The 12,805-nt window shown below is 47.0% G+C and overlaps 1 protein-coding gene across 1 annotated transcript in view; it reads right to left on the bottom strand.

Moving 5' to 3' along the window:
• Window positions 1-3,365: 3,365 nt before the first annotated feature.
• Window positions 3,366-12,805, bottom strand: part of ell (elongation factor RNA polymerase II) — a 172,709-nt gene continuing 163,269 nt past the window's right edge. Inside the window, exons 10-12 of the mRNA XM_038776846.1 lie at window positions 11,681-11,852; window positions 11,115-11,159; window positions 3,366-5,521 (exon numbers count right to left, since the gene is read on the bottom strand). Of these exons, the coding sequence (XP_038632774.1) occupies window positions 5,405-5,521; window positions 11,115-11,159; window positions 11,681-11,852 (334 nt within the window). The 3' untranslated portion in view covers window positions 3,366-5,404. The remainder of the gene's footprint in view (window positions 5,522-11,114; window positions 11,160-11,680; window positions 11,853-12,805) is intronic.

Below are 12,805 nucleotides of genomic sequence, written 5' to 3'. Positions count from 1 at the left end.
AAGAGAGGAGAGGGGAGGGCGAAAGAGAGGAGAGGGGAGGGCGAAAGAGAGGAGAGGGGAGGGCGAAAGCGAGGAGAGGGGAGGGCGAAAGAGAGGAGAGGGGAGGGCGAAAGAGAGGAGAGGGGAGGGCGAAAGAGAGGAGAGGGGAGGGCGAAAAAGAGGGGAGAGGGGAGGGCGAAAGAGAGGAGAGGGGGAGGGCGAAAGAGAGGAGAGGGGAGGGCGAAAGAGAGGAGAGGGGAGGGCGAAAGAGAGGAGAGGGGAGGGCGAAAGAGAGGAGAGGGGAGGGCGAAAGAGAGGAGAGGGGAGGGCGAAAGAGAGGAGAGGGGAGGGCGAAAGAGAGGAGAGGGGAGGGCGAAAGAGAGGAGAGGGGAGGGCGAAAGAGAGGAGAGGGGGAGGGCGAAAGAGGGGAGCGGGAGGGCGAAGAGAGGAGAGGGGAGGGCGAAAGAGAGGAGAGGGGAGGGCGAAAGAGAGGAGAGGGGAGGGCGAAAGAGAGGAGAGGGGAGGGCGAAAGAGAGGAGAGGGGAGGGCGAAAGAGAGGAGAGGGGAGGGCGAAAGAGAGGAGAGGGGAGGGCGAAAGAGAGGAGAGGGGAGGGCGAAAGAGAGGAGAGGGGAGGGCGAAAGAGAGGAGAGGGGAGGGCGAAAGAGAGGAGAGGGGAGGGCGAAAGAGAGGAGAGGGAGGGCGAAGAGAGGAGAGGGGAGGGCGAAAGAGAGGAGAGGGGAGGGCGAAGAGAGGAGAGGGGAGGGCGAAAGAGAGGAGAGGGGAGGGCGAAAGAGAGGAGAGGGGAGGGCGAAAGAGAGGAGAGGGGAGGGCGAAAGAGAGGAGAGGGGAGGGCGAAAGAGAGGAGAGGGGAGGGCGAAAGAGAGGAGAGGGGAGGGCGAAAGAGAGGAGAGGGGAGGGCGAAAGAGAGGAGAGGGGAGGCGAAAGAGAGGAGAGGGGAGTCCGAAAGAGAGGAGAGGGGAGGGCGAAAGAGAGGAGAGGGGAGGGCGAAAGAGAGGAGAGGGGAGGGCGAAAGAGAGGAGAGGGGAGGGCGAAAGAGAGGAGAGGGGAGGGCGAAAGAGAGGAGAGGGGAGGGCGAAAGAGAGGAGAGGGGAGGGCGAAAGAGAGGAGAGGGGAGGGCGAAAGAGAGGAGAGGGGAGGGCGAAAGAGAGGAGAGGGGAGGGCGAAAGAGAGGAGAGGGGAGGGCGAAAGAGAGGAGAGGGGAGGGCGAAAGAGAGGAGAGGGGAGGGCGAAAGAGAGGAGAGGGGAGGGCGAAAGAGAGGAGAGGGGAGGGCGAAAGAGAGGAGAGGGGAGGGCGAAAGAGAGGAGAGGGGAGGGCGAAAGAGAGGAGAGGGGAGGGCGAAAGAGAGGAGAGGGGAGGGCGAAAGAGAGGAGAGGGGAGGGCGAAAGAGTGAGGGGAGGGCGAAAGAGAGAGGGGAGGGCGAAAGAGAGAGGGGAGGGCGAAAGAGAGAGGGGAGGGCGAAAGAGAGAGGGGAGGGCGAAAGAGAGAGGGGTGGGCACAAGGGGGAGTACAGGGAGCGGGGCATGAGAGGAAAAGATGTGAGACAGCAGTGAGGAGATATACATGGCAGCAATGTTGTGCCTCTGAACACAACAGTATTTGATGCTTCTTTTTGTTACAAATGGGTATTTTCCAGACTTTAAATAATTTAGAGTACCACTTATTTTTTCCAATGAAGGGGCAATTTAGCGTGGCCAATCCACCTACTCTGCACAACTTTGGGTTGTGGGGGCGAAACCAACCCACACAGACACGGAGAATGTGCAAACTCCACACGGACAATGACCCAGGCCGGGATCGAACCCGGGTCCTGAGCGTCATGATACAGCAACAATAATCACTGCGCCACCGTGCCGCCCTATTCCCAGATGTAAACTAATGATAGACAGTGTCATTGCTTTACCCTCCCGAATAAGTTAAATACATTTTAATTACATGGGATGCAGGAATCCAGGCTGTCTGCATGCAGTTATGCTATATTTGTGTCCATACATAACTCAATTTCTAGGCAATAGAAAAGGCTAAAAGAAAAATTAATCCAAACCTGATGTAAAATTCAAGAGCTTTGGGCGAGTCAGTGTTAGCGCTTGCTCCATTCTGCTGTCATCATTTGCTGTGACATGGGTCAGGTATTAGGTTTATTTATCTTTTCCTCATGTTTACTGATTCCCAGATCCAGGGCCATGTAAAGTACGGTGCTGTAGAAGACTCCATTCCAAATGTGGTATATGGCAAGATAGAAATACACTTATCCCATTCCCCACACTCGTATTGTGCCATCACTGGGAACACTGGCCACGAGCTGTACCAAGATTCATTGCAAGACAAAATACACCAAATGGGGTCTTTCACTGCAGCCCCCAATTGTTTAAACAAAGACCAGGGTTGGTCCTTCAACCACTAGTGCTGTGAAGCAGTGACACTATGATTCTGGAATAAGGTAGTTCCCGGTTTGAAACACAACTCTAGTGCAATGTTCATCCAGATCTCAGGGATGGTCTGAACTGAGGCACAAATGTTTTACAAAAGTAATCTTTGAGGAAGTGTGCAGTTCTGTCTCCTGCAGATATCATTGTGCAGCACCTGGACCCTAACACAGCCACAATGTTCCTTAACTCCGAGTTCAGCCTGAAATATACAGTCCTGTATGGAATAAGATGGTGCACAGGACCTGGTCTGTGACCAATGTTGCTGTTTAATGAGGAAAGTTAACATTCACTGGCACTGAGATAAAAACTGAGACCCCCCCCAAATCTCGCCTACACCTCCCAGATGAGTGCTTGATCCAGTGTACGGGAAAACAATTAATAGCTCACACTTCATAGACTTTTTACTTATAAATAAATTAAGCTATACAAAGGATTGTGCAGGACAGGATTGGAAGATCCCATTAGACTACCAGGGATAGGTATCCAAGTCTGCACTTAACAGCCCTCAACCTGCTGAGAATTTCTCTCCTTTCTGTGCTTCCCACATTCCAAAGACAATGATTACAGCAGGTCTCCCACAATCTCGGCTCAAAATAAGCAAGTCATTCAGAAGGGGCAGTGAATACAGTGGCAGTGGAATGGCTCCTCAGTCAGAGGTGGGTCAGGGAGGAACTTACAAAACAAAGGGACTCATTCAGAACTGTGTAACTTGTAGACTGGAGATTCGGAGCCAGCTGATATCCGCTTCCTGGTGGTTACAACATGGAATGCCTGACTCAGCCTCCAAAACACTCATCATCTATGTTGCAATTTCACCACAAACTTTTCAGAGAAAATCAGTGAGTCAAATATCAAACAGAAATGAATGTCAGGTTGCCCAGTGAAGTCCTGTTAACGCTAATTAAAACATGTTGTGATCTCTGTGCCCCCCCCCCCCCCCCCCGCCCCCCCCCTCCACAAAGCTATCAAAGACTCGCTCCAAGGTAAAGGACAAGATTGGCACATTTCATTATGGTGGTAAGAGCGTGATACCCTGGAGCTCGTGCAAACTTTCAAATATACACAAGTAAACTGCAAATACTGTTAAGTGTGAATGAATTTGGGACTGGATGAGGTAAGAAGCATAAATTACAAAATAACTGAAATTGGAAGGTCAGATGGGAGAGGAATTTGACTTTGTAGATTAGATTTTCAAATTTGAAAATATTCAATGAAATGTCTTCCCTTTGTCTCCAGTACAGGACTATGGTGTGCTGTTTGTGATCCAATGTAGATTTTAAATTATTCTCTTTGTGCATATCACAGATCTGGAATAGTTTAGGAATAAAAGGACTATAACTCAAACCGAGGCTGAGGACTGAAGATGATTCAATTTGGACCTTGCACATTCCTATATGTTTTAACCTGAGTAAACTGCATTGGTCAGATTTTGGGGTGAAAATACAATTGACTTTTCTTACTTTGGCTGTTCAGATTAACATCTCCTCTCCATAGCTCAAGGCAGGGACCACTAGAGACTGATGCACTTCTGACATGGAGTGTGGAAGACAAGTTGCACAGCAAATGCCAATTAGGATTAGGAGATGGCTTGGATGTCAGGAATCTATTTAAAATGGGGCAGGAGCTACATTCAGATATCAGCATTGCACAACAAAGAAGTGGCATGAGTAGCCCTTAGCTGTCCAGAGCAGGGGATGAGGGAGCTGGGTTTCAAGGGAGAGGGAGGCTAGACCATCTTAAGTAAAGATTAGAAACATAAGCAGTTGTCTTACTGTCTATCTTGGAGGAGGTGGCAAAGAGAGGGGAGAGTAAAAAATAGAATATGCAAACACTGGGATTCTCAGACCCAAAGCATCGAGGCATAACTGAGGCCCCTGTGGGAGACAATGGCACAAGAGTGACCCTCATGGGCAGTGATGGAAGTCCTGATGCACTGCATTCAGGACAGTGTGAGACAAGTTTTGACAGAACCTGGATCTCATTATCTCCAAAACATTATCCATTACAAAAACAAATACAATCACTTACTCGTCATTCTATCAATGCCTGCCTGGTCCGGGGGGGGGGGGGGGGGGGGGGGGAGAAGAGAGAGGTCACAGTGCTGAGCATTGATATTGGATCATATACTTTATCTGGCAGAAGATGCCATTTCATTGTGGGACTTGTTCAGTTACATTGATTACAGTGAGTAATAGCAAGTTAAAACACCTCTTTGTTGGAGTTGGTGGGTGGGGTCTGAGCTTCAGGCTATTAGTAGGCAGAGCCTGATAAGCAGATGCAACATGGCCATTAACAGGTGCCAGGCTGGCTCGCAGGAGTGATGTGGCCTCAAAGAAAGCTGACTGTATGCTGAAGCTTGCACCTGCAAGCCAGTGAGTCAGCAGAAGCTAACTGCCTCCGATCCCCAGTTATTGCAACCACTGCAGTTTCTGGACAGACATTTTAAATACTTTACGAGGAAAGACGGCACTTAATGCCAAACAACCGGGGCAGACAGTGCTTGAATAAACAGGTGCCAATCCCTCAAACCAGTCTCTTTGGGTGGCAGAGTTTACATATAATACTTGGACCATACCTTGCACAGTGAAGAAGGCAGACAAAGGCAACAGCAGCAAAAATATCACTCCCAAAAGGAAGAGTTTGAAGAGTCAGGTGAGGGGTACATAATAAACATGTTTGCAGAGTCTGGGGAGGGGGGAGGAGACACAGTAAGTCTGGGGACACAATGAACAGAAGTCCTGGGTACAGCTTCCATTTTTTTTTTAAAGCCTTTGTCCTTTAGAATACTAACCTCTCCTCACTAGACAGTTACTGACAGGGGTCCCCCTCCCATCCCCACAAATTTCTCTAATTAAAGTTAGCGCTGGTCTCAGTCGATGCAGTTTTCCTCCTCTTCTGAAACACACATAGGAGAAGCTGGAAACACAATTAGATGCAATTGCTTGCCGTATCTCTCTCGCTGGTAAAATAGCCATGCTAACGCCAGGATTGTAGCTGCTTCTGGTCATATTCTGCTATCAATTTCTTAATGTGAGCCAGTTTGTTGTGCAGATATTCACAGCGATATTTTTCTTGGCTGTAATTGGGATTTGTCTGTATAAAACATAAAAGTGACATTAAATTCAGACCCCATATCGAACTCACACAACTAATGTGTCTGATGGTGGCAGTGGTTTAAATATAACATTTAAGTTGGATTCGTTTTGGATTGGTCCAAAGCTATCGGGAGAGAGTGGGGCAGTGGATTTTTAGATTTCGCCAGCAAAGAGAAAATATAGGCTTTGTTCTATGCTGTAAACTCAAATGGTTGTAGCTCTCAAAAAAAAGTAGCAAAGCAGAGATCCCCCCCCCCCAAAAAGTGCTGAGACCATAGGAGCAGAAGTAGGCCACTCAGCCCATCAAATCTACTCCACTATTCAATGAGATCATGGCTGATCTGATATGATAATCCTCAACTTCATTTTCCCACTTTATCTCCATAACCTTTGATTCCCTTGCTAATTAAAAGTATGTATTATCTCAGCCTTGCACATACTTAACGACCCAGCCTCCACAGCCCTCTGTGGTAAAGAATTCCACAGATTCACTACCTTCAGAAGAAATTCTTCCTCATCCCAGTCTTAATTGGGTGACCCCTGACTCTGATTATGCCCTCTGGTCTCAGACTCGCTCACTAGAGGAAGCATCCTCTCAGCATCAAACCTGTCAAGTCCCCTGAGAATGCTATCCGTTTCAATAAGGGCGCCTCTCATTCTTCTAAACGCTAATGAGTACAGGCCAATTTACTCAACCTCGCCTCAGAACAAAATCCCTCCGTACCGGGATCAACCTAGTGAACCTCCTCGGGACTGCCTCCAAAGCCAGTATAATTTTGCTTAGATAAGGGAACCAAAACTGTTCACAATATTCCAGGTGTGGTCTAATTAGTGCCTTGTATAGTTTTAGCAGGACTTCCCTATTTTTATTCTCCGTTCCCTTTCAAATAAAGGCCAACATTCCATTTGCCTTCCCTATTACCTGCTGAACTTGCATGCTAGCTTTTTGTGATTTATGCACGAGAACCTCCAAATCCCTGTGCTGCAGCTTTCTGCCATCTTTCTCCATTTAAACAATATTCTTCTCCCTTATTCTTCCTACCAAAGTGTATAACTTCACATTTTCCTGCACTGTATTCCGTCTGCCAAAATTTGCCCACTCACCGGTCTCTCTCCCTCTGTAGACTCTCTGTTCTCCTCATCCCTTGCCTTCCCATATCTTTGTGTCATCCGCAAACTTTAAAAAAAAAAATTAAAGCACCCAATTTTTGTTTCCAATTAAGGGGCAATTTAGCGGGGCCAAATCCACCTACCCTGCACATCTTTGGGTTGTGGGGGCGAAGCCCATGCAAACACGGGGAAAATGTGCAAACTCCATACAGACAGTGACCCAGACTCAGGATCGAACCTGGGACCTCGGCGCCGTGAGGCAGCAGGGCTAACCCACTGCGCCACCGTGCTGCCCTGTCATCCGCAAACTTGACAATAGCTCATTCACTTCCACTGTCCAAGTCATTAATATTTATTGTAAATAATTGTAACCTCAGAACAGATCCACATAGCACTCTACTAGTTACAGGTTGCCAGTCCTGAAAATGCTCCTCTTATTCCAACTCTCTGTCTATCAGTTAGCCAATCCTTTTTCTATGCTAATATACTATCCCCAACACCATGAGTTCTTATCTTAAGTAGCCTTTTGTGTGAAACCTTAGAGTGCTTTTAGAAATCCCAGATTTATTGCATCTACTAGTTCCCCTTCATCTACCCTGCTTGTTATCACCTCAAAAAATTCCAATTCCAATTTCCCCTTCATAGAATCCCTAAAGTGCAGAGCAGGCAGTTCGGCCCATCAGGTCTGCACCAACCCCTCTGAAAGAACACCCTATCTAAGCCCACTCTCCACCCTGTAACCCCACCTAACCTGCACAGCTTTGAACACCAAGTGGCAATGTAGTTTGGCCAATCCACCTAACTTGCACATGAAGCCATACTGACTCTGCTTGATTATATTCTGGAAGGGGGAGGAGGAGGGAAAAAGTGGAGGCACGGGAGAGACGAGTAAAGGACAGGCGAAACAATAGAGGGGTGTTTGTGGTTGGGGATGGTGGCTTTGTTTCTGTAAGCCATGTTGGCTGGGGTTTGTGCAGGGGGGGGGTTGTTGGGTATATTGTTGTGTTTTTGTTGAAATTTGATGTTTTAAATTTCTAAATGCATCAATAAAATATTTTCTAAAAAAAATATACTTTTCCAAATGCTCTGCTTTTAAATCCTTTATGATTGACTAACATTTTCCGATGATAGAAGTTAAGCTAACTGGCCTTGAGTTACTTTTTTGACTCCCTCCTTTTTTGAAGAAATGTGTTGCATTTGCAGTTTTACAATCCTTTGAGACTTTTCCAGAAATTAAGAATTCTTGTAGCTACTTACTTCAACATCCTGGGATGCAACCCATCAGGCCTTTAGCCCCATTAGTTTCCCCAGTACTTTACCCCTTGGTGATTGTTATTGCATTTATTTCCTCACCCCCTTCTGCCCCTTGATTATTTATTTTCAGAATGTTAGTCGTGTCTTCCACCATGAAGACTGCTGCAGATTATTTGTCTAACTCCTCTGTCATTTCCTGGTTCGCCATTATTATTTCCTCAGTCTCATTTGCTAAGCGGTCTATGTTCAGTTTGGCCTCTCTTCCTTTTTATATATTTAAAGAAATTCTTCTGGCTGTTTTTATATTACTTGCTAGTTTATCTTCTCCCTCTATTATTTATTTGGTCATCTTTTGTTGGCTTTTAAAACTTTCCCAATCCCCTGGCTTGCTATTAATCTTTGCCACATTATATGTTTTTCTTTTAGTTTAATACCATCCTTGGTTAACCGTGGTTGACTTATCCCCTTCCATGTATCCTGCTTCCTCACTGGGATGTATTTTTGTTGAGAGTCATGAACTATTTTCAGAAACGTCTAGCGTTACTGAGCAACCGCCTTTCTTGCCAAAGACCTTTCTAAGTCCGCTCTAGCAACTCTGCCCTCATTCCTTTATAGTTACCCTTATTTAAGTGTAGCACAGTTGCTTCTGACCCATGTTTCTCACTCTCAACTTGAATGCTAAATTCTACCATGTTATGGTCACTGCTTTCTTTTACTCAGATCGTTTTAAAACTTGCTTCATTATATATCACCAAATCTAAAAAAGCCTGATCCTTGGTTGGATTCACAACATATTGCTCTAGGAAACTGTCCAGAATACATTCCATGAATTTTTCTTCATGGCTACCTCTGCCAATTTGATTTTCCCAACCTGCATGTAGATTAAAGTCATCCATGATTAAAGTGCTGCCTCTTTTTACATGCTTTTATTATCTCCTGATTTATTCTTCATCCTACAGCATAGCTATTGTTTGTGGTCTATAGGCTACCCCCACCAGTGTCTTCTTCACCTTGTTATTTCTTACCTCCAACCATATGGATTCTAAATCTTCCAATCCAAGATCATTTCTTGCCATCGTACGTATTCCATCTCGTATTAATAAAGGTACCCACTAGCCTTTCCTTCTAACCTGCCCTTACAAAATGTCACATACCCCTGAACATTTAGTTTCCAATTTTGATCTCCCTGTAACCATGTCTGTATTGGCTATAAGATCATATCCATTAACTTCAACTTGTGCCATTAATTCATTTATGTTGTGACAATTGCTACGGGCATTTAAGAAGCCTTGTAATCCAGAGAATATAACCTTGGAGGTTCTGTTTAATTTAGTGCCCAGCTCCTCAAACTCTATATGCAGAATCTCGTTCCACATTCTACCTATGCCATTGGTACCTACATGGACTATGACAATGGGATATACCCCTCCCACTGCAGGTTCCTCAAAGGTCCGGAGCAGATATCGCGAACCCTGGTACCAGGCAGGCGACATAGCCTTCGGCAATCTAAATCCCAGATTCAGAGAACAGTGTCTATTGCCCTAACTATGCCATCCTTGACTACATTTCTCTTTTCTCCCCCCACTTGAATGGTTCCCTATACCACGGTGCTAAGGTCAGTTTGCTCATCCTGCCTACAGCCCCTAAGGAGCAACAATCTCGAACCTGTTGGACAAGAGCAGGGGTTGAGGCTCCTGAAGTGCTACCCCTTGGATTCCTCTACCTGCCTCACTTGTAGTCACACTCTCCTGTTCCTGACCACCAAACAAATTCATAGCAGTTACTCTAAGTGGTGTGACTGCCTCCTGAAGCACAGCATCCAGGTAACTGATCCCCTCCCTGACATGTCGCAATGTCTGTAGGTCAGACTCCAGCTCATCAACTCTGTGCCAAAGTTTCTTGAGCAACTAACAGTTGCTACAGATGTGGTCGCTATGAACCACAATGGGGTCCACCAGCTCGCACATACTGCAGCAACCACACTCCGCCTGGCCCTGCATCCCGGTTTAATTTAATTATTTTTAAAAAATTATTTACGGGGTGTGGGCATCGCTGGTTAAGCGAGCCCTAACCAGCATTTATTGCCCATCCCTAGTTGACCTTCGGAAGGTGGTGGTGAGTTGCCTTCTTGAACCGCTGCAGTCCTTCAGGTGTAGGTACACCCACTGTGCTGTTAGGGAGGAGTTCCAGGATTTTGTTGAAGGGACACCGAAGGAATGGTGATATATTACCAGTCAGGGCGGTGAGTGACTTGGAGGGGAACCTCCAGGTGGTGGGGTTCCCAGGTAACTGCTGCTCTTATAGATGGTAGTGGGCGTGGGTTTGGAAGGTGCTGTCTAAGGAACCTTGGTGAGTTACTGCAGTGCATCCTGTAGATGGTACACACAGCTGCCACTGTTCATCGCTGGTGGAGGATTTGAATATTTGTGGAAGGAGGAGCAATCAAGCGGGCTGCTTTGTCCTGGATGGTGATGAGCCTCTGGAGTGTTGTTGGAGCTGCACTCATACAAGCAAGTAGAGAGTATTCCATTACACTCCTAACTTGTACTTTGTAGATGGTAGACAGGCTTTGGGGAGTCGGGTGAGTTACTCCCCATAGGATTCTTAGCCGTTGACCTGCCCTGGTAGCCACAGTATTTATATGGCTAGTCCAGTTCAGTTTGTGATCACCCCAGGATGTTGATTGTGGGGGATTCAGCAATGGTAATGCCATTGAATGTCAAGAGCGATGGTTAGATCCCATCCACTGCCCAGCCATTGCTTAATACAAGGGTTAGGCTGAGTTAGAGGTGTGCAATTAGCCTCAGAGGGATGGAAGGGGGGGGGGGGGGGGGGGGGGGCAGCATGTAGCTAGGGCCCCCTCCCCAAAATTTCCAACACACTGCCGTTGATTTTCTCCTGGAATCAACTACACTGCACAAAACCGAAGGCGTTTCCTGCACCTGTTGCTTGCATTTTTCACACCTCAGCATTACTCACCTTGCTCCGAGACATTGCTAGCTGTCTGCACCTTGCTCCGAGACATTGCTAGCTGTCTGCACCTTGCTCCGAGACATTGCTAGCTGTCTGCACCCTGCTACCCAGGCCACACCTGCAATTACCAGAGGTTTTACCATTTCAGGGTTTCCCCTCCACCAGACAATTATCTAATCCTGTTTCACCAATACCATTCCAATGGAAACATAGAACAGCAGCAATTTCTGCATCCACTTCTGTTCGGCACTTACCTTCTTAATTTTCCGATATTCTTGTAAGATCTGGTCATGAGTACTCTGTGGGAACAAGACCCATGGTTAAAGGGAGTGTGGCAACACTGTGCAGACTTTACAAAAATACAATCTGAACTTAATAAGGGCAAAACCCACAGCCTCATGTGAAATGCGACCTGCACGTTCAGTATATAACATCTACCCTGGTTATGAGGGCGATAGTCAGTTTATACAAACAAATCTTCCTATCAAGTTACCTCAAAAAATATTTCCACAAGCACTGTTTGACCGCGCTGAGGGGCTGGGTAACCGACCCTCATCCTCAAATGCTGAGAAAACTGGGCCTCAAACTAAACCTTTGCTGCATGGGTTCAAGCAGCAGCTGGATCCACACACACGGAGAACAGGGTGAAGAAGAGGATGAACAGGGAAAGGAGGTGCTTCTCTGAAATTCCCGAGTAATGTCTACAAAATGCACCAGTGGTTAGCTAACCTGTCAAGACATGGGCTCACTCTGTGTGGGAGAGACGGGCAAGAAGGCTGTGTATAATTATTTTCTGAGACTGAAGCACTTATGCTCATACCTTGTAGTCTGTAGATCCTGGTGAGAGCTGTTTCAGCTCAGCATCCAGCTGTGTGAATCGCCTAGTGATGCTCTCTATCCTGGAGTGAAGGTCCCGGTACTCACTGTACTCTGCATTGAAATCAGTTTTGTAACCCTGTCTCTGTTCCTGCGATGCAATTGCTGCATATTTGCTGAGGGAGAAATTCACCACATAATACTTAATACAGTATGTGGATCCAAAAAGATACACATGGTATTTCAAGAGTATTATCACATCTCTCAATGTTACACACACAATGATGGGCTTCTTAAATGCAAACACATCAATTTTACAGAGAAATTAAACAACAAATAACTGAATAAATGACAGGAAATGCATGTGCAGTTTAAGTGAAAAAATATTGGACAACCTACCAACAGCACGGTGGGATCTTTAATATTTACCTAAACTGACACGTGGCACCTTACTTTAACCTTCTCTAAAGGATGGTAGCTCCAATAATACTGCACTCCCTCAGTACTGACACTCCGACAGTGCTACACCCCTCACTACTGCCGCTCCGACAGTGCAGTGCTCCCTCAGTACTGACCCTCCGACAGTGCAATGCTCCCTCAGTACTGACACTCCGACAGTGCCACACCCCTCACTACTGCCGCTCCGACAGTGCAGTGCTCCCTCAGTACTGACCCTCCGACAGTGCAATGCTCCCTCAGTACTGACACTCCGACAGTGCCACACCTCTCACTACTGCAGCTCCGACAGTGCAATGCTCCCTCAGTACTGACACTCCGACAGTGCCACACCTCTCACTACTGCAGCTCCGACAGTGCAGTGCTCCCTCAGTACTGACCCTCCGACAGTGCAATGCTCCCTCAGTACTGACACTCCGACAGTGCCACACCCCTCACTACTGCAGCTTCGACAGTGCAGTGCTCCCTCAGTACTGACCCTCCGACAGTGGTGCTCCCTCAGTACTGACCCTCCGACAGTGCAATGCTCCCTCAGTACTGACACTCCGACAGTGCCACACCTCTCACTACTGCAGCTCCGACAGTGCAATGCTCCCTCAGTACTGACCCTCCGACAGTGCAATGCTCCTTCAGTACTGACACTCCAACAGTGCCACACCTCTCACTACTGCAG

The sequence above is a fragment of the Scyliorhinus canicula genome, chromosome 18, assembly GCF_902713615.1.
Source record: "Scyliorhinus canicula chromosome 18, sScyCan1.1, whole genome shotgun sequence".
In the NCBI taxonomy this organism is placed as follows: Eukaryota; Metazoa; Chordata; class Chondrichthyes; order Carcharhiniformes; family Scyliorhinidae; genus Scyliorhinus; species Scyliorhinus canicula.
The sequence above is the reverse complement of the archived record's forward strand: the minus strand, read 5'-3'. Positions and strand labels throughout refer to the sequence as shown.